At 34.5% G+C, this 20,376-nt stretch overlaps 4 protein-coding genes, 1 long non-coding RNA gene and 1 other non-coding gene across 9 annotated transcripts; 2 read left to right on the top strand and 4 right to left on the bottom strand.

The window, feature by feature from the left end:
- Window positions 1-9: 9 nt before the first annotated feature.
- On the bottom strand, window positions 10-1,334 carry LOC108855744 (serine/threonine-protein kinase ZRK4). Its single transcript, XM_018629634.2, has one exon. It carries the CDS (start codon window positions 1,141-1,143, stop codon window positions 151-153), a length of 993 nt encoding a protein of 330 aa, XP_018485136.1. The 5' UTR covers window positions 1,144-1,334; the 3' UTR covers window positions 10-150.
- A 4,126-nt stretch (window positions 1,335-5,460) lies between these two features.
- On the bottom strand, window positions 5,461-7,417 carry LOC108849195 (uncharacterized). Of its 3 annotated transcripts, none has more exons than XR_008944180.1 (6): window positions 7,013-7,417; window positions 6,819-6,925; window positions 6,647-6,713; window positions 6,468-6,545; window positions 6,283-6,395; window positions 5,461-5,767 (listed from the first exon to the last, which is right to left on the bottom strand). It is a non-coding gene; the product is annotated as an uncharacterized LOC108849195 (long non-coding RNA). The 3 variants fall into 3 exon arrangements; XR_001949150.2 differs by having other exon boundaries at window positions 5,461-5,920; window positions 7,013-7,413; XR_008944179.1 differs by lacking the exon at window positions 5,461-5,767 and having other exon boundaries at window positions 6,172-6,395; window positions 7,013-7,412.
- Window positions 7,418-8,825: 1,408 nt separating this feature from the next.
- LOC108852320 (uncharacterized) lies at window positions 8,826-9,663 on the bottom strand. The gene is made up of 2 exons (XM_018625820.2): window positions 9,539-9,663; window positions 8,826-9,419 (listed from the first exon to the last, which is right to left on the bottom strand). The coding sequence occupies exon 2, from the start codon at window positions 9,377-9,379 to the stop codon at window positions 8,987-8,989; it is 393 nt and encodes a 130-aa protein (XP_018481322.1). The 5' UTR covers window positions 9,380-9,419; window positions 9,539-9,663; the 3' UTR covers window positions 8,826-8,986.
- Window positions 9,664-9,774: 111 nt separating this feature from the next.
- On the top strand, window positions 9,775-9,846 carry TRNAT-UGU (transfer RNA threonine (anticodon UGU)). Its single transcript has one exon. It is a non-coding gene; the product is annotated as a tRNA-Thr (tRNA).
- Window positions 9,847-12,597: 2,751 nt separating this feature from the next.
- LOC130511840 (calmodulin-like protein 5) lies at window positions 12,598-13,543 on the top strand. Its single transcript, XM_057009575.1, has one exon. It carries the CDS (start codon window positions 12,739-12,741, stop codon window positions 13,363-13,365), a length of 627 nt encoding a protein of 208 aa, XP_056865555.1. The 5' UTR covers window positions 12,598-12,738; the 3' UTR covers window positions 13,366-13,543.
- Window positions 13,544-13,885: 342 nt separating this feature from the next.
- Window positions 13,886-14,929, bottom strand: LOC108851783 (protein FAR1-RELATED SEQUENCE 5). Of its 2 annotated transcripts, XM_057009574.1 has the most exons (3): window positions 14,814-14,929; window positions 14,339-14,709; window positions 13,886-14,267 (listed from the first exon to the last, which is right to left on the bottom strand). In XM_057009574.1, coding segments are annotated over exons 1-3 (600 nt in total). In that variant the 5' UTR covers window positions 14,815-14,929; the 3' UTR covers window positions 13,886-14,039. The 2 variants fall into 2 exon arrangements, with proteins under 2 accessions (XP_056865554.1, XP_018480754.2); XM_018625252.2 differs by having other exon boundaries at window positions 14,339-14,917.
- Window positions 14,930-20,376: the final 5,447 nt, after the last annotated feature.

Raw genomic sequence — 20,376 nt, 5'->3', positions numbered from 1 at the left:
AGAATTGAATGTTATAATCATGTATATATAAAAATAATATTTTAAAACAAAAATGTAAAAAAAATATATTGTGGTATAAAAGAACCAATCAACTCATGTTATGGTTGTTTGGGAGATCTAAGAGAAAAAGATAGACATTGTTATATGCTCTTAAACAAGCATCCTTTTAAGTTCTTTGGCAACTTCAATCATCTTTGGAACTTCTACTTTGCAGCCAATGCAACGCAGTGAGAGTATGAAGAAAGTCTCAAACTGCCACATCTCTTCTTCCCTGCAGCTCTCCAACACCTTTGGATCAACAATCCCAACAAATCCACCATCTTCAACCAACTCTATAGGAGAATCCTTGTACAGTTTGACAACAATACTCGGTTGCAATGCAGTCAAAAGAGTAAGCATGAATGCTCCAAACCCATAGACATCAGTGTTCTCTGTCACCATCCCCGTAGCCATATAGTTGTGATCAAGGTACCCAAAAGTTCCTTCTACAACCATATCCTCAACAAACTTCTCTCCTTCCGGAATCAAAACAGAGTTGTTGAACCCACTAAGCTTAGCCTTCCCTTCCCCATCCAAGAAGATGTTACTTGGTATCATATCTTTGTGGATGATGCTCTTTGAGAATGCAGTGTGAAGGTATGTTAAAGCGTCTGCAACCTCCTTTGCAATATTTAATCTCATGTTCCATGGTAAACTCACATCAAATAGATACTTTGACTTTTCTCTAGACATTATACTTTGTGCATATTCGTAGACAAGAACTGGATTAGGAAACTCAAGACAACAACCTAACAGCTTTAGGAAATTCTTGTGACCACTAACCATTGATGATATGGCTATGTCACTACAAGTCTTCCCGCTGCAGGGACTATACTTTCTTACCCATTTCTTGACAAGCACAGGTCGGTCTTCAAGCATACCTCTGTAACATCGGTAGCTACTACTAGCGTGGAGAACAAGAGAGTTACTGGAGCTGAAGTTGTCGGTGGCTCTTAGGATCTGAGAAGCAGAAAAGGTTTTGATTGGATTGGATTTTCCGTTGCAATATTCGATGAGCTTTTCTAGCACCACCTCGCCGTTCGATTGGACAAGCTTCTGCTTTACATCGGCTTCTTCCGTGTTCTTCTTTCTCCACCAACCCATCTCAAGACTGAGTGAGATGAAGTAATCGATCTCCTTAAGGCTGAAAGAAAAAGCCAAAGTTTTACAAGTTCATGACTTGCTTTAGGGATTAAGCTAGTCTTGGCTTCTTTTGTTGACTACACAGGCATTTTCGTAGAAAAGTCAAACAGGCATACTTTCCTGTCTTTGTGTCTTCAATGCGAAACATTCACGTAATTATATGAAAACATCTTTTCATATAATTATCTTAGGAGCTCATTTGATTAAACAATGGAGCGAGATATTTAAGGAACTTGGTAGATGAGGAAACTATCTTAGGAGCTCATTTGATTAAAGAAATTATGGACAGAGATGTTTGGAAGTTCTTCCTCAAGTAAGTGTAGAAGGAACTCACTCACGAAGCTGCGTCAGTTTGAAAAAAATGATTTAAATACAAAATCACTGCTCTTGTTGTATAATGTAAATGCAATATCATTGAAGTTTTCATCATCATGCCACCGTTTATATTATCTTGGTGATTCCTTCAATATTTTTCAAATATAATTGGTTTAAGCGCTTAGTTGCTCAAGTAATAGCAAACAATCCCAAAGAGGAGAATTTTCATGTCCTCTGGAAAAAGAACTGTGACGTGGGAGATTAGTTCTTGAATGTATATATACAAACATTTCTAGTAGATTAATGGATGAAATATATTATTATACAAATTGTAATTTTTAAGTGAAAAAATTACATTGTAAGACACTTTATCACTTTTCAATTACAATTTAAGACACAATACACTTGTAGCACACTTTTTTGGAGTTGAAAGACTCTCATACCCTTTAGCTAAAGAACAAAAAAAATCAGTAAACCAAATCTGATTAAAATAACGTGTTCTAACTTATCGTTGTTTACCAAATCTAAAAACTCTCCTTGTTTCTTTTCCATGGAGATTCCCAACTCAATATGATCTTTTAACTTTTTTTTTTCATGAACTTTCTGGGTTTATACCTCTCAACAAATTCAGTGTCTTTAACTGCTATTGACAAGCTTTGTTGGTTGAAGCTTTTCATCTAAACCTGTAATCGAAGAGAAACCTTCTGATTCAATCGAAAAACCCTATCATCACAATGGATTCCAAGAAATCAATCTACAAACCCTATCATCACAACGATTCCATTTCAGACGTTTCTTCAGGATGGAGCGTTTCTTCCAAAGCCAACTCGGTTAGAGAAGTCACTTTCGGTGGTTTAGGAATTAGGATCGAAGCGTATCCGTCATGGATCACTAGAGCTGTTTCCGAGATCGAAGCGTATCCGTCATGGATCGAAGCGTATCCGTCATGGATCATTCTGCTATCTTTGTTTATGATCGCGTTGTGTACAACCGTGTCCAGGCTGCTGCTGTGTGGTTGAGAAAACACATGGATGATTTGGACATCTATTTCTCTCTCTTTTGTGGATAGCTGACAGTAGCATCTCTCTATTTATTTTGAGATTCATGCTTAGTTTTTGTAGATCCTTATCCTCTAGCTATTCAAAGTTTTTGTCAATGCCAATACCTTTTGAACACCACTCTATGTGTGTAGATAGGTATTGTGGACTAGGAATGTGTGGATGTTGTTCTGGGGTTATGTGAAGTGCGGATGTGGCTGCTGTGGACAGAATTTTTGTGGATTTGATAAGTGTGGACAGCAGCTGTGTGTGGATGTGGTTGGTGTAGACATGAGAGTTGGGTCAAGTGGAAGTGTTCATATAAGATGTGGTCATTTGATATCTCGTCGGCGTTTTCTGGTATTTATAAAAAAGCAATTTAAAATCCAAAAACCAGGCACAATACAAGCTTCTGCAAGAAGGCATATTTTAACAGATTCAAATAAGATGATAGTTTTTGCATAAACGTTTGTGTTCCTTTTAACATTATACAATAATTTTTTTTTCAAATATTTTTTGTTCACGAATCAGTAGAAGGATCTATAGATGCACATCCCCATCATAATTAAACCAAAACTTGCTCCGTCACCCCTAACCGTTAAATTTCAAACGTGTGGTTCAGATTATTACATACTAGGGTCGGCCCGCCCTTCGGACGGGATATAATTTACTTGTGATATATAAAACGATAATATTATATATAAATTATTCCTGTTATATTTATTTTTTGTTTTGAAAATTTTGGGTTTATATTATGCATAATTCATTAGTTTTGTTATTGCTTTTCTTTTTTAGTCTTGGTGCACTAAATTAACTTTTTAATACAACTGGTTAGTGGAGCTATGTTTTATTTTTATTTTTAGGCTGTAAAACTTGTAGAATATTTCATTAATGTTTTATTGTTAAATTATTTTGTATTATATCTTTAATTCAGTAAGTGAAATTATATATATATATATATATATATATATCACTATTAGATTTGTGACATAGAATTTTTAAAAGAGGAAAATATATCAGATTCAATGTTTTTAATTTTCATTGATCTATGGGAAAAATATTGTGAATGGGTTTTATACATTTTCAAAAACATATAAGTAAAATCATAACAATAGAATGTATAAGTTTTTAATGTATTTTGGTTTTATTTATTTTGTATATATTGTTTTTTAATATATGAATTTTTGGTTTTCTTTCTGTATCAATTTTTAATTTTTCTAAATTTAAATTTGGTGACAAAAAATGTTCGTTAAATACACTGCTAAACATTTTTTATTTTCTTGAGTTTGATAAAATCAAAAGATCAATACCGTAAACAGGTATTGTGATCTTTATAACCCGGATGTCCTGAATTGTTCTAAAAATAAGTATTGTGAGAAATAAAAAATAGTAAAAAAATATCTATTACTAAACATATATTAAACACCAGTATATAGAAAACTAAGGTGGGTCCGCGATACGCGCATGATTTGGTGTATCGGTTTTTATGAAATATATAACTTTTTGTAAAACGTTTTTCTATGTTCGGATGGTTTTTAGTAGGACTATGGAAATATCTGTAAATTTTGATTCGATTTGTTATCCGTTTCGAATCAAACCGAAAAATCCGGATATATGTAACTCTACGAAGAAAAAACATAATAATATTAAATATCCTTACGAAACAAATCAAAGCACAAATACTAATATCTTTAAGAACGGATATTCGATCTGATCCGTTATATGAATATATAGACATATATTTAAATAATTATATATATAAGTTATACAAATATTGTATTTAATAGAAAGTTTTCAGTATTTTTATTTACTATATTTATTATATTAGTTATTATAGTGTTAAAAAGTAAATAAACTTTTTTTTTCAATAGTTGTTTTTTTTGTTGTTTTGTTATACTTGAGGATTAATTTTTGCTTTATGTTATGGTGAAATTATAATGGATTAATATGGTTATTGAATGTATTGTAACATAATTAACCACGTTGAATTGTTGACTAAAGAGTAATAAATTTCTTTGCCTTTTTTTGTTTCTTTTGTTGGATGTTTCTGGTTATATTTGCTTATATATACTGAATTAATTTATTAATGTGTTTATTAATAAGATAAAAATGTAAAAATAAAAAATAAAAATGCTAGCAAAAAAAGTAACAAATGTATTATTTTAAATGAAGAAAATGAGCGTGACATTTATCCGAATTTAAACACTGATAAATATTTATTTCAATTTAGAAACATTAATTCCTTCTTATGTTGTTAAAGGAAAGATACATGAGTTGTTTACTTTATCGGTTCTAACATACATAGGTTTGAATCTACATATGTTAATTTCATTAGTTATTTAATATCTATTTCTATGCTTTCATGTTTTATATAGTGTTTTGTAGAGCATATTTTATTAAAGTACAGTTCTGTTGTAGATGTGAGAACTAATTTTCTGTTTATAATTTGAAAATTTATTTATCGCATGACGTCGATGGTTAAGGCTTCGAATGGTGACCAAGGAAATGTGTAGGAATAGCTAATTCCTTAACATTCCTTACAATTTACACCATTTACAAGGAATATTTGTTACCTATGATTCCTTAACATTCCTTAAGATTTAAGGAATAAAAGACTACAATTATTCCTTATCAAATTAGAAGAGGAATTGATTTTCCTTTTATTTTATTCTTTTTCATTCCTTTTTTCCTATTTCTTTTATTCCTTTTGTGGTTACCAGTGAGAGCCTAAATGTTTCTTTAAATACACATCCCTTTATTTATTTTTGAATGGCCCTTTTTATATCAAAATGTGGCAAAAAATAGCTACAATATATTAATTATAGTACTATGGATTATTACTAATATCAATTTTCTTTTTTAAATACCATGGCATTTTTATATCTACTATTGTATGCTTTTTTCTTTTGATTGATAATTATAGGAATCTTGTGAGTTATGTCTCGTGTTGATTTGCAATTTATTTCCAAATTAATGCAACAAAATTTAATTAAAAATGAAAAATGTGTTAGGAATCTTGAAAGTTATGAGGGGCTCAGCTTGGAACACGTTTCTCTCAGACTCGTGACGGAGAAAACTTCATTTGCTTGACCACGACGACTTTCCTTAGCCTTAGCTAAGCTCAACTGGAGTCTTCTAAACAATTTTTATCTTTAGTCTCCATTTGATTATTTTCTTCTCTATCAATCGTGTAGACCATATACTCGTCAAGTTCTATTTCCTTATGTTTAACCCTGTAAAAGCATAGTAAAAAAGAAAAGAAAATAAACAGTCTTTGACAAACACCCAGTCGTCTCAGTTTGACATCTCCCCATTGAAAGCCTAGTGGTGTTCGCTAATTTTGCCAGCAACCTTTGTTTCTCGAAACTGAGATACAAAACATTAGTCTGCAAGATAAGCAGATAAACTATTAAATCCACTTTGTTGTGCCAAAGCACAAACCCAATATTAATATATGCAATTATCTTTAAAGCAGAATGATCATGAATGGATATTACATTCTGACTTTACGCCTGAGACCAAAACTAAGATTCATATCAACCTCTACAATAGCATTTGCAAGGAAGAAATATAATATTAAAATGAGGGTGAGTAAGACCAACGAAAGTAGTGTAGTTGACAAAGCGAAAGTTATATATTTCTTGAAAAAGCATACCTTACTTTAGATAGTATTAGAACCTAAATCTGGAATCTAAGCAATTGCAGAAAAAAATCTAAATGACTTATTAGGATATAGAGGAGGTCTAACCATTAACGTTTGTATATGCATAAACGAACCAATGCTTTCTTCCACACAATAGAAGAGGCTGCAGGAAACAGTTTCTTTGGCTTGTTTGTTCTTAGTTCAGGTTCGATGAAAAGCTGTGATAGCAAACATCAGCAATGTCATTGGCTCAGGGAGTTAAGGTTTCAATTTATTCATTAGACTTTTACCTCAATGGATCCAATGTTGGTAGCACCAACAGCTGCAAGTGCCATAAAACCTTGTTTCCATATCCCTTCAAGCACGACCTGTTCTCAATCAGATTAACAGCTGATGATTAGTGTCTGGAGATGAAAAGAAAAGGTTACACATATTTGGTACGTCTACAATGAAACAAAGCAATAATTACCCTTCCATTTTCAACACAGAGAATTTTTATCGTTCTCATAGCTACTCATTCACAGGATACAACCGGCCTGTAAAATTGCTTGTTTATAGAAATTAGAGAGATACCGATCGTTACAAAGATGCTTTCACAAATAGGTTGTCTACTTAAATGAGAGATTAGAGAGTAACCAAACCTGCAAATTGTCGACGAACCAATTCATTCCAGTCAGCCGGAGAGTGTATCTGATGGTAGTCCCCTGGTATTAGGTTTATCACACAATAATAGAACCCTTTCATCGGACTGCAACCAAAACTCGATTATAAGTTGCAATTTTCTTGACACTTAACTCACTGCTTAGATGTTTTAAATTTTATTTTTTTCACTGACCTAGCTGAGATGCTCTGTAGATGCCAAAGAGACTCTCAACCAAGACTTGTCGCCTTTCTCTCCAACAGCTTCCTCTTCGGACTCGAGCTTTATGCCTTGACCTTGTGGTGAATCATACACCCGCTTCTCTGGTGGCTCTGTAGGAAAATGAACCAATGCTTTCTTCCACACAATCAAGAGAGGGTTTTTACATATATTTATACTGAACTCACACCGCCTCTTAGATCTAAACAACGCTTTGAAGAGACATCATGGGGAAGAGAAACAACGGGATTAAAGGAGAAGTCATAAATCCAACCGTTTCAGAACGTGAGAAGAAGCTCAAAGATTACCGCGTCGCCACCGCTAGAAGAGAGACGAATTCGCCAAATTAGGTTTAGAGACGACATACATCTCACCGGGCCGGACTAATCTTCCAATCTCACAGCCCAATCTCACAATACATAAACGAAGCCCATCATAAGAGAAATAAATGAAACTGTGAGTTTAATTTCCTCTGCTGACGTGTCGCTCTCTCAGGCTTGGAGTTTCCACGCTGGCGTCCTAGGTGGACACCCTAGGAGGGAAGCAAGGTCTTCTTTATATATAAAGATACTGAACTCACACCGCCTCTTAGATCTAAACAACGCTTTGAAGAGACATCATGGGGAAGAGAAACAACGGGATTAAAGGAGAAGTCATAAATCCAACCGTTTCAGAACGTGAGAAGAAGCTCAAAGATTACCGCGTCGCCACCGCTAGAAGAGAGACGAATTCGCCAAATTAGGTTTAGAGACGACATACATCTCACCGGGCCGGACTAATCTTCCAATCTCACAGCCCAATCTCACAATACATAAACGAAGCCCATCATAAGAGAAATAAATGAAACTGTGAGTTTAATTTCCTCTGCTGACGTGTCGCTCTCTCAGGCTTGGAGTTTCCACGCTGGCGTCCTAGGTGGACACCCTAGGAGGGAAGCAAGGTCTTCTTTATATATAAAGATACTGAACTCACACCGCCTCTTAGATCTAAACAACGCTTTGAAGAGACATCATGGGGAAGAGAAACAACGGGATTAAAGGAGAAGTCATAAATCCAACCGTTTCAGAACGTGAGAAGAAGCTCAAAGATTACCGCGTCGCCACCGCTAGAAGAGAGACGAATTCGCCAAATTAGGTTTAGAGACGACATACATCTCACCGGGCCGGACTAATCTTCCAATCTCACAGCCCAATCTCACAATACATAAACGAAGCCCATCATAAGAGAAATAAATGAAACTGTGAGTTTAATTTCCTCTGCTGACGTGTCGCTCTCTCAGGCTTGGAGTTTCCACGCTGGCGTCCTAGGTGGACACCCTAGGAGGGAAGCAAGGTCTTCTTTATATATAAAGATCTTCCTGTAAACCAATCTGTTTTAATTTTAAAAAATGAACCAAAGTGATTACGGCTAAGCAGAACTAATTAGTTACTTGGAAGTAACCGAGAAAATCAAGCTGGGAAGCGTGAGGGCAAAACGGTCTAAAAAAAACCAGCTGTGCAGAAAATGTGTGTCACAAGCCGTAAGTGTCTCTACATGTTAAAATAAAGACAAAAGTGTCTTATCTGGTAAACAACTCGATTTTAAGTAAGCATAGTTGTTGTTACATGACATGTGGTCTTGTGGATGATCAGTTCAGCATTGGTCTGATTGTATGAGCTAAAAGTTTTCCTATATGTTTACTCTATTCTACGTATTCAGTATAAGGCATCGCAATGTAGCAGAGATTATCGAGTAACCATGAGGACAATCAGAAGTTACTACTACACCATCAAAACCATTTTAGACAAGCTTGATTTCTCCATTTAAATATCCAGAGAAGTTTTTATGTTTACAGAATCAAAAAAAAATTAATGCTGATGATGATTTGAAATAGTAGTTGCATAGAAAACCAGAATCAAAAGGTATGAAATCAAATTGTTATAACAAGTTCTTGCAAAAATCTCTTAAACCTCAATCTCTAGGAACGACATCGTTTAACTGGTCAGTACCATCGACTCTGATTCCACTACGACGGACGGAGTCGAACAAGGGCAAAACCCTTTTACGGTGGTGAACAGGTCGCGAGGACTCTTCCTCCGAGTCGACGGAGACGGCGTCGACGCCGAGGTCTCTGAGACGCAGGGCGAGCTTCTCGCCGACGCGAGAGGCCGTCTTGGAGTCCCAGAAGTTGTTGGAGCGAGGGAACCGGTAGAGGTTGGCGCGGCTCTGGGCGAGGAACTCTTGCTCGGAGGAGGAAGCCATGGCGATGATGGTGGATGTTCCTGGCTGAGTCACTTGCGCCGTGATCTTGCGGCAGGATAGGACTAGCTGGAGGAGATGGTGACGGTGGTGGGACCCGCTCATTGCTGCTCGTGTAATTGGTTTCTCGGTTTGAAGTTGTCTCCTTGATGTTCACGGAGAGATTAAAAGATTAGATTTTTTACTTCCTTTCCAAGGTCGTTTTTTTTGTATCGCGAATTAAAAGAAAAAAGAAAAAAAAAATCAAAATTTTATTATCTTAACTGAAGTGGAGTTTGGTCGGAAAGATTTCGTACTTTCGCTGTTTCCCGTACTTGTGTCTTTTTCCCCTGGGGTCGAAAAATATCTGAAGATCTATTAGTGTCAATTGATGAGTTTCGGGTTACATTCCGTTCTGAGAAGAATGTAATTGGATCTCCGATGAAGATGGTCCATCTCTAATGATGTCATCATCGTCTAACTTACAGATTTATAGCTTTAAACAGAAACTATAATCAAATGCCCGTATAGCTCAGTGGTAGAGCGTCAGTCTTGTAAACTGAAGGTCCGTAGTTCGATCCTGCGTGTGGGCACTTTTTACTTCTTTTAACTAATTTTTGCTGTTGAGGCTTTAGAGATTAGGCATTTTTAGTTTTAACTTTTGACTAATTTCACGTGTTCTTTTTAGAAAAAAAAATGTTGCAGAGTGAAAATAGTTTTATCAAGTTTGTTTAGTATTGGATATTTGAGTATAAATGATCAATATATCGAACATACATTAATTTCCATATTGGCAAGTGGCAACAGTAACGAAAAAAATATAAACAGGACATGTTATGCTCGATTTTTATGAAGGAAAGTCAATAAATCACAAGAGCGTGCATATGCTTTCTCCCTTCCAGAATGTATATGTGTGCATTATCGTGCAAATAGATCAATAACTATTTAATTAATGCTTACCCTAATAGAAATGTTTCTTTAACATAGTATAGCGAGCAGGCGTTATATATTGCTTGTTGAGCTAAAAAGTAAAACCGTCGTATAAAAGTTTGCAGATGCTCATCAGCTCATGTGTTTAGACTTCCATTTATCTAATCCACCCGTTGATTACGTAACATACAGAACCACACAAACATGTGCGACTGAAAAGTCACTCAAGTACACTTATTGTATTGGATACTTGTTGTAGACGTTAGAAACTTATGATCAACTTAGAAACAAAGCTTAACACGTAATAATGACAAAAGGAAGTATAATAAGCTGTCATATACCAGGAAAACTAACACGCACATCAAACCTTGTATCGACAGTTACGTAGGATGATTATCAAAGTGGAACAAGAGTAGAGTGGAGTGTCCACTACAGGGAAACATTGCAATTTGCATCAGTGAGAGTAAAGATGGAAAAGACAAATTCAAAAGTAAGTGTTTTGTCAAATAAAAAGGGGAAAAGCTTTTAGGATTCATTTTTTTCTTAAAAATATGTAATGAAGTGAAATACAATAAGCAAATACAGTAGATAATGGATGACAATTATAGGTATGCATTATGAGTGGAGCTGGCTTAATTAGTTGAGCTGGATGACAACCATGAAGTCCATGAGACTTCTCACAAAGTCAAGTGTCCTTGGATCTCGGCCAGTTACACGACACCCCGTGAGAATCTATGATAACTTTTAATTTATATGTATACATTAATAACAAAAATGATTAGTTTAATTAATCTTCATGCTTTATTTATTCTTTTCTTGTTTGTTTTGGACAAGCTCTACTACTTATTTCCCTCTTTTGGTTGCTGTTGAAATGTTAACTCCAATTCTTGTTTTCTTGTTCACAGTTTCAAAAAAACTTGCAAGGTTAGTATTGGCCATGCAAGTTGATAGAGTTCTAGTTTACTATATATTAACTATCATAAACTTCGTTTACTGAACATTTCTATATGTTAGTATTTTTATAACAACATCCATGACTAGTTTTTCTTTGGTTTACTTTCCAACGACTACTTGCTCATTTCTTACCAAACTATAGCAGCTCTTTTAAACTAAAAGTTACTATTATAGTTCCTAGTGATAAATGGTTGTTGAGCAAGTAGGTCCACTCTACGTAGAAAAAGTGTATCAATGGAATGTCGACAACCTTGGAGAAATGAGGAGATCCAACGGTCATAACCTAACTTTGGCGTCATTCTTGGCGCGTTTTTTGGGTCCCCCAACGTCTTCTTTTGATTCTCAGACCCGTTACGTTTTCATCATTAAAAAGCTTTCAAACACTTGTTAGTTGTTTTGCTGGTTCTAGAAAGATTACATCAAATTGTTGATGTAGCGAGTAGCGAGTAGCGACTAAAAGCTTGGGTTGTCTTGACAATTTACATCATTCGAGAGAGCATAAAAACCACTTGAACCAAAAATAAATAACAAGTGATGGTGTAAAGTCTACCCTGCAATGAAGACCGGCACATTTATCACATTAAAAAACGTTAAAATAAGCAAACAAATGGGGACAGGAACCAAACATCAACCATTATAACAACGCGTTTTGGACATTACTTCCTTTATAATTTAACACAAAAGCGATGTAAATGTCTAACCACACCTCTATCTTCTTCACGCGTTTTCTGCATCTCTTTACTTTTTTATATAAGAATATATTGAGCGACCTTTTTTACTAAATCAACATCTTTTTCACTAAAACACATATACTAACATTCGTTTAATATGGTACATACACTTAATATATTCGGTATATCACGGCTTTATCTACTTTTATTAGCATTTAACTTGCCGTAGATGATAATTCAAAATTTTGTTTTGCGGATATATATATCAGTAATTTTATCAAAATAGATGAAATTTTGACGAAAAGATAAAAACAAATAAAACTACAGTTTTTCATTTACTTTAATTTTACACGTCAAAAGTTCAAATAAACTATTTATCATGGTTTATCAAAGCTTTACATTTCTTTGCAATAATTTAAATTTGTCAAAAGTAATCAATGTATTGTAAAAATATTATTTATACGGTCTGGTTTTCAGCCCAAATTGATAAGTCTCTAGAGGTTCAAACATTTTCTTCTAAATATGTGTTCAGAAGTCATGCTTAGACTAATTTCTCATTCCCTTTGTTTGATTCACTAGTCGTTTAACTCGTGTTATTTTAATTCCTCTTTGAACCGTTCCCATTTCTGTTTACTTTCTCCCTACCAAAAAGAGAGTTAAAATTGAAGAACGTTAAAGGAGTAACGTTTATGTTGATTAACGGTCATATAATAATGAAAAAGAAAAAAAATCCAGAAATATGTTATTTAAGTCTCTGAAAATATGATTTAATTATAATAAATAAAATCCTCTCCCTCCCTCTATAAAAACAACAACAATTGCCAAGTTTTTTCTCTACCATAAAAGCTCTGTTTCTAAGCTCTCTGTTTCCTCGAATCTCCTCTCTGTTTCCATCAGATATCTAAAAAGCAGAGTTTGATTTCAACAATTATGGTGAGAATCTTCCTTCTATACAATCTCTTAAACTCTTTTCTCCTCTCCTTAGTACCAAAGAAGCTGCGAAGTCTATTCTCTCTCTCCTGGTTCGACAAAACTCTCCACATGAACTCTCCACCTCCACCATCATCGTCCCCTGCTCCAACGAGCAAAACAGATCCTTCCGAGCTAAAACGTGTTTTCCAGACTTTCGACAAGAACGGAGACGGTCGGATCACCAAAGAAGAGCTCAACGACTCGCTAGAGAATCTTGGAATCTACATACCGGACAAAGACCTCACTCAGATGATCCACAACATCGACGCCAACGGTGATGGATGCGTGGACATAGAGGAGTTCGAGTCGCTGTACAGCTCCATTGTGGATGAGCACCACAAGGATGGTGAAACAGAGGAAGAGGACATGAAGGACGCGTTTAACGTGTTTGACCAGGACGGTGATGGGTTTATCACTGTGGAGGAGTTGAAGTCTGTGATGGGTTCTTTGGGACTCAACCAAGGTAAGACATTAGAAGGTTGCAAGAAGATGATTATGCAAGTGGATGCTGATGGTGATGGTAGAGTCAATTACAAAGAGTTTCTTCAGATGATGAAAGGTGATGGTTTTAGCTGCAGTAACTGATCTTTATTTAGAGTTTTAACATAAGAGTGTGTTTGTGTTTATTTGTGTTTCTTTTTATGTGTAAATAATTTTTTTGATGATGCATCAAGTGTGTATTTTTTTTTTTCCTTTTTAGGATTTCTCTTAAGGTTATGTAAGATTCTCTTTCTCATTACATTTGGTTTGGTGTTCTTTAGTAGATTGTTTAGCATTTCCTATCAATACAGTCACTAGTAATTAGTCTAACTTAAAAATGAAAATTTGCCACACTTAATTTTTGATATGAATTAGAATACACCCTCACGTTCAGGATTGGACATCTAAATGTGAATGTTGTTCAAAAAAAAAAAAAGGACATCTAAATGTGATTTTAGTGAAAACCATTAGAGCTCTAATTACCATATATATTAATAATAAATCCAACTGATATCCAAAAATTATGTCAAAAGTGAAAGATTACCACAATTATGTATTACTCTCACTTTAACATCAATTCTAGATTTGATGAGGGCTTACAATAATAGTGAATACATATATGAAATATGTGAACATTCATGTTTTTTTTTATATATATATGGTTACAACAGTTTCTCACATTACATTCCATACAAAAGATTCAACAACATCTAGATTACACTAAGCCGTTAAAGAAATAGAAAGCTCAACAGATTCATATATACAAAAGCAGCACACATTCAAAGTTGGCTTAGAATATCATCTTGTTTACTATGCAACAGCTCCACCTCTACATATTCAAACTCCTTCAAATTCTCAACCACACTCTCAACTTTCCTCGACATCCGATTACTATACTCTTCAACGATCTTCGCAAACGCATCCAACTGCTCCTTATACGCTGCACATAACCGCTTCTCGTTCCGCAGCTCTATCGTCAACTCATGAATCCTCTTGTCCTTCTCATCCTACACACATTTTTTGTGCTTAACAACAAACACACAAAAAGGACATAACTTTTTAACCGAACTAAACTCACCAGACTCTGACGAGCCTGTCGAGGCTCCACGACAAGCGGATGGTTATGTTCTTTAACGAACTTGGTTACGACCCATTTACCAGACCGGTCGTACTTGACATGAATCATAGCCTTGCAACCTTCTCTCGTGCTCTGTCTCGGTTTTCTAACAGAACCAGACTTGCCACGGACACTAACACATCGTCCTTCTTTATTACAACCGAATCTCCGGGCAAGGATTCTTCCATCCCTTTCTGATCTCCGACAAGACATTACACGCATCACGAAGCCTAAACTTCTGGAGTAATCGTCGTAGAACGTCTTGGCCGCTTCCTCGGATTCGAATTCAGTGCCTTCGCGAGGCTCCTCTATGGTCGAATCATCATCTTCCACTGCCATCAGAATCAGAGGAGATCGTTACTGTGAAGATGAAATTGGTCGAGTAAATTGGAACCCAGAGACGGGAATTGATGAAAGTTGAGAGCTTTTTGCTTACTGGATTTGACGATCAGAAATGATCCTTGGCCAGAGAGAGAGAGAGAGAGAGAGAGAGAGAGGTGACCTAAATTGATAATTTTAGAAATTGATTGGGCGTTTTTTGATATAAGAGAAAAGTAGATTGACTCGTATCATAAAGGAATCATAAATCATAAAAAGTCAAAGAGAAAATCTAAAAATAATTTCAGGATCTTAATATTCTCTTTATTGTATCTTCTGTTCATTGTCATACTGTAACTACTAGTGATATTCCAGATCCCGATTTATCTTCATACTCCAATTTTTATTGATGGGAACAAATACAATTTTCCTTTTTTGATTAGTTAATATATGTATACTGGTATAATGATTTTAAGTCGTATAAATAGGTTTGGAAGATATCGGCAATTATGTTTATATCTATAATATATAACATGTATTAGTTTATATTTCATTTAAAATATATTTATTTAAACTAAATTTAAATGTGAAATATAATTATTTTTGAAAAGTATTTTAACTATATTTTTGAAAAACATTAAAATTGAAATTATGGATTTAACCATAATTTTATTAAATAAAATAAATAAATTATATATAATTATTTTTAATTATATATATTTTAAATTCAAATGTTCCACCAAACATTTCATACGAGAACTTTGAGTAAAAAGTATTTAGAACACATTAAACTTTGTAAATGTCTTTTTTTTAATAATAGTTGGTTGGATAATAAAAAATATACTCCCTCTGTTTCAAAAAGATAGATGTTTTAGAATTTTCATATTTTTTAATAAAATATATTAAAATTTAGTTATAAATGCATCGTTTTCTGTAATTTTATATTTCCTATACTTTTAACCAATAAGATTTTACGAATTGCAATTAATGTTTTTGAACTTCACAATTTTTCATTATTAGTTGACAAAAATTGTATTGAAAATATAAAACATCTATCTTTTTGAAACAAATTTTTTTTTCTAGAACATCTATCTTTTAAGAACGGAGGAAGTAATTCTTATGATAATGATATGCTAATAAAGGTTTAGGAAACTCCACGCGTCCATCCAAAAATGATAGAGAATATACGAACTGTTATCAAATCATTGTTATTTAATAGCATTAGTTGTAATATTTATTGTAAATCTTTAAGTGTTGTCAAATTTAATATCATTAATTTTCATTACCATAGGTTTTATTTAAAACAATAATGAAGAAGATCTTTTGAACATTTAATTAAAAAATGACCATTTTATTATATACAATGACAGTTTTGTAATATTTCTAATAACTTATGTATTTTTAATATGGACTGTGAAAAAGTTGTGGTGTTGACACATAAACATTGTTATCAATGTTACAGTTAATATACAAGAGATTCTCTGTATTAGTTGTTGACTAAATATCTTTACAAAAAATAAAAAGAAAGAGTTTTGTCATATTTGACTAAGAAAATAAAAAGAAATACATACTTCTTAAAATGTATGTTTGTGTTCTTATATATAATCAGAATGTGTAAAGAAAAATCATATAAAGTTAAAGAGAATACCTGAAACACAATCCAAAAAGTTAGAGATCAAAATGGCTATCACAAAGAAAACTTTAATCACATTTGTTTTTACTATCCTTTTGGTCCTATCTTGTGTTCATTGTCAAATATCTAGTGATGCTACTCCTGAGAATGGTTTATAACCTCAATTTTGAATATTTTGATTAATTAATATACATATTGATTTAATGATTTTTATTCGTATAATAGGTTATGGAGAAAGTAAGTCAGAGCTTTGCTTTACCCAGTTGTCACCGTGTACTTGGGTAAGTAAATTTCCCCCCAGTGGGGAAGAACTGTGCAATGACAGGTGTAAGAGAGGGAACAAAAAGTCCGGACATTGTGTTCATAGAAAATGTTGTTGTGTTCTTTAAGTATGTGTCTAAGATGAAATCATCTTATCATATGTTTTTAAATATCTTTAACAGAAGATCCAGAACAAAATAAATGTTATGAAACTAAGTGGGGAAACGTGTTTCTTGTTATTAATCTCGATCAAGAGTCTTACATATATATATACATCATGTCGTGTTTATCCTAAGTGGATAAGTACAACAGTCGATAAGCATTATCTCCTACGGTCGGTACGGTCCTGGTCGGTCCAGTTATGTCGATCACAATCTGGTACATAACACTCCCCCTTGATCGACACATCCGGTACTAGTTCGTTGCATGCTTAATGTTGCCTCATTAAAACCTCTCCTGGAAAACCCCAAAACCAATGTGGCAAAATGGGAAACCATGGACAGGAAAAAGAGTACAACACATGAACTCCCCCTGATGAATGCATCACTGTAGATCTTTGGACGATGCATTCCTATCTGGTCGATGAGCTTCTTGTAATACTTTGTAATTTCACCGGCCTTCTGGAACTTCTTTTGGATATGGTCAAGACGTGCTCCTTTGATGCTGACCACTCGACAATGTCTTCATGTTCTGGTCGGATGGATGATGCTCAATCAGTACTCGGATAGTACTCGACCAGTACTTGGATGTCCCTCTATCCTGCGATTAAATCTTTCTTGCAGGTCCTCTCATGTCCCACGGTTCCTCTAGTCTCATGGCTTTGCCATACCGTGGACACTTTCATTTTATTATTGACTCAGACATTGTTCTGGTCACTATCTCTGGAAGATGTCTCATGACTTCTTTCATTTTATCGTAGACAATGCTATGTTTTCGAAAACATACATGTTAAGTCATAGACCTTGTCATCACACGCCAATATACTCATATATGGCTAAGGTTTCTAGTCCCATCATATTCTGTCCAAAATCAATCGATAACTTGTATCATTGAACCATTGAACCTCTTTTTAGGTTGGTTTGGTATAAACATAAACACAAGGAATTATAATATCCTCTATAAGGATCTATGGACTGATTGTACTAAGTATTTTCTTAGTCTATCATTTGCAGCTGCCTTGTTTCAGTCCATGAATAGTTTAGGAACAAAACTATTCTATGAGAATTTCTTTTCTCATCTTTTTGATATTCTTATCATTTCTTTATCCAGTGATCAACATGCTGCTTACTACATTTCTTTCTTACTTATATCCAGACATTTATCATTTTCGAATTTATAGTAGCATCCACCACATAGGAGTACATCTCCTTATAATATGTTCCTTAGTCTTTGTGTGTATCCTTGTGTAATCAAGCCATTCTTTGAATGCTGTAAATAGGAATATGAACACCTTAGTCCATGTCTCACGATTTCTTCTTCTTTCCCACACATGACCTATTTTTCACTGGTTTTATCTTATCAGATGGTGTTTCTATATATGGCCAATACACCCATCTCTTTTATAGATTCTTTGAATCTTTCTTTTAAACCCCCACGGTTTCAACCTTTTAATCTATGAATGCATTCTTGTATTCACGTGGGTTCTGATCCTCGCTTATATATTTTAAACTCAAGTGCTATTTCCTTATGCATCTTTATCTTTTATGTGTCGACACTTCTTTTATAGTGTTCCATTGTGTTCCAGACATGAACTAATCGATTAGAGATTTCATTCTTACTAAGAGCCTTCATTTACCTTGCAGTTTGGCGTCCCAAACTACATGGTCTGGTACCTTAGATGTTTAGCTGCGCAGCCTTATCTCAATGTCTGGTCTGGTTTCCCTTATGACCTCAGATATGTCATTTCTATGCACCTTTCTTTTCATTTCCGAGGTTCCTTATCTTATGGAACATATTGGTCTATCTTTAGACTTTATAGCAACTTGATTATGTCTCTTCTAGGACATTAATTTCGTTGTGCTTAAGCTGGTATGACTTAGTCATTCTTTTTCTTTTCTTTTCGGGTCTAATCTGTCTGGCATTCTTTTAGCTAGCTTTGTATGATCTTTCTTTGGACGTCTTAAATCATATTCTCTGGTCCGAGGATCTTGCCAAGACAAGGATGGTTAATACCATTCCATTTCTTTATACTTGTACCAGCTTATTTCTTTCTCCCCCTGATGTTGGATAGTCGGATTTAATCATGCAATCCGTAAACCTGGCCTTAATCTGATCACCCATATTTGGCTCAAGGTTTCTTATAAAATCGTGGGAGAAAGCATTCTCATATCCAACATATATTCCCAATCTTATCTCATCTTTTTTATGAGGTTCCATCCTAGACGACACATATTATTGTGGTGGTCTATACATAATCTCTTAGGATGGTCTATGTCTGGATCATGACCCTTTATCATTCTTAGATGGGAATATCTATGCTCACTTTATATGGCCTGATGCATATTTTTATTACATGTAAATCCATGTGTTCCCAAGCATTAGCTAGTGATCTTTGTATCACAAAGAATTCGGCCAAGTTCTATCATGGTCATAGACCATGTCACTCGGATTTTTAGTGTTGTTCATGGACCACGGGAGTATCATTTCTCCCCCTCATGAACATGCTATAAATATTTTAGATGCTTGGAACATTATAGCCTATTGAGTTTCCCTTGTGTACATGTTACACAACGTGAGATTCTATGGGATAACTCTTTTGTGCCTTTTTCGATATCAATCTTTGCATCAATTTTAAAGACTTGGATGGCTAGTATAGTCATGCCATAAAGTGTATAAAATTTCGTGGTCAACCTATCTGGTTACCTAGGCCTTTTGCCTTTAGCATACTAATCTTTTAGCATAGTTTAGATCAGTTGGGAGTACAGTCTCGACCATTTTTATGCCTTGGGGGATTTTTACTTTCTTTATAATCTTAAGGAATTTATATTTCTTTTGCCCATTGGTTCAATGTGGAAACCATTCATTTTCAAAATTTTATAACTCAAATGGGTCTTTTATTTGGGTGAATAATTCATGCCCCCTTTAGGCAATGCCTTTGGTCGGATAATATTAATTACTATACTCTTTTTAAAAAAAAAAAAATCATTTGTCATTTATCATTCAAGAAATTATCAAGCAAGTCAAACATGATAATATAAAACTAAAACAACTCTTATTATATAAAAAAAAATATAAATGACAAACAAATCAAAACATAAAATCAGAATGTCGAAATCTCGATTCTTAGGCAATGTATAAGCCGACAACTCCTTTTATTATTCTGGACGTGGCTTCTTTGGATTCACCCTTATTCTCTCCAGCCTTATTGGCTTCAGGAAGTCTCATCTCACTGGTTTTCTTTATTATCTCATTATTCTTCTCAGCTTGTAATAGATACGAGATCAAATTCGTATAAGTGGTAAAACATTTTTCTGTAGGTATATTGTAACAATAGATCCCTTGGATCAGCTGCGAGGAATGACTTTTCCAGTAAATCTTCTTCTGTTACCTCTTCACCACATAGTTTCAATTTAGAAACGATTTTGATTAGAGCTGAGTTATATTCATCTACGGACTTAAAGTCCCAAAATCTGAGATTTATCCACTCATGCCTAGTCTTTGGTAATAACACTATTGTGTATCTGGATCTTAACTCTGTCCAAAGGTCTAGAGGGTTCGCAATATTTAGATACTGATCTCTGAGATCCTCAGTGAGATGTTGGCGAATAATTGTTACTGCCCTATATAT

This window comes from Raphanus sativus, chromosome 4 (assembly GCF_000801105.2).
Source record: "Raphanus sativus cultivar WK10039 chromosome 4, ASM80110v3, whole genome shotgun sequence".
NCBI lineage: Eukaryota > Viridiplantae > Streptophyta > Magnoliopsida > Brassicales > Brassicaceae > Raphanus > Raphanus sativus.
The sequence above is the reverse complement of the archived record's forward strand: the minus strand, read 5'-3'. Positions and strand labels throughout refer to the sequence as shown.

Excerpts from the sequence above, each read along its gene's own strand:
- LOC108852320 (XM_018625820.2), bottom strand. The coding sequence starts at position 9,379 with ATGAGCGGGTCCCACCACCGTCACCATCTCCTCCAGCTAGTCCTATCC.
- LOC108855744 (XM_018629634.2), bottom strand. The coding sequence starts at position 1,143 with ATGGGTTGGTGGAGAAAGAAGAACACGGAAGAAGCCGATGTAAAGCAG.
- LOC130511840 (XM_057009575.1), top strand. The coding sequence starts at position 12,739 with ATGGTGAGAATCTTCCTTCTATACAATCTCTTAAACTCTTTTCTCCTC.
- LOC108851783 (XM_018625252.2), bottom strand. The coding sequence starts at position 14,716 with ATGGCAGTGGAAGATGATGATTCGACCATAGAGGAGCCTCGCGAAGGC. Across the intron at positions 14,268-14,338 it reads GACAGGCTCGTCAGAGTCTG|GATGAGAAGGACAAGAGGAT; the intron begins GTGAGTTTAGTT and ends AAATGTGTGTAG.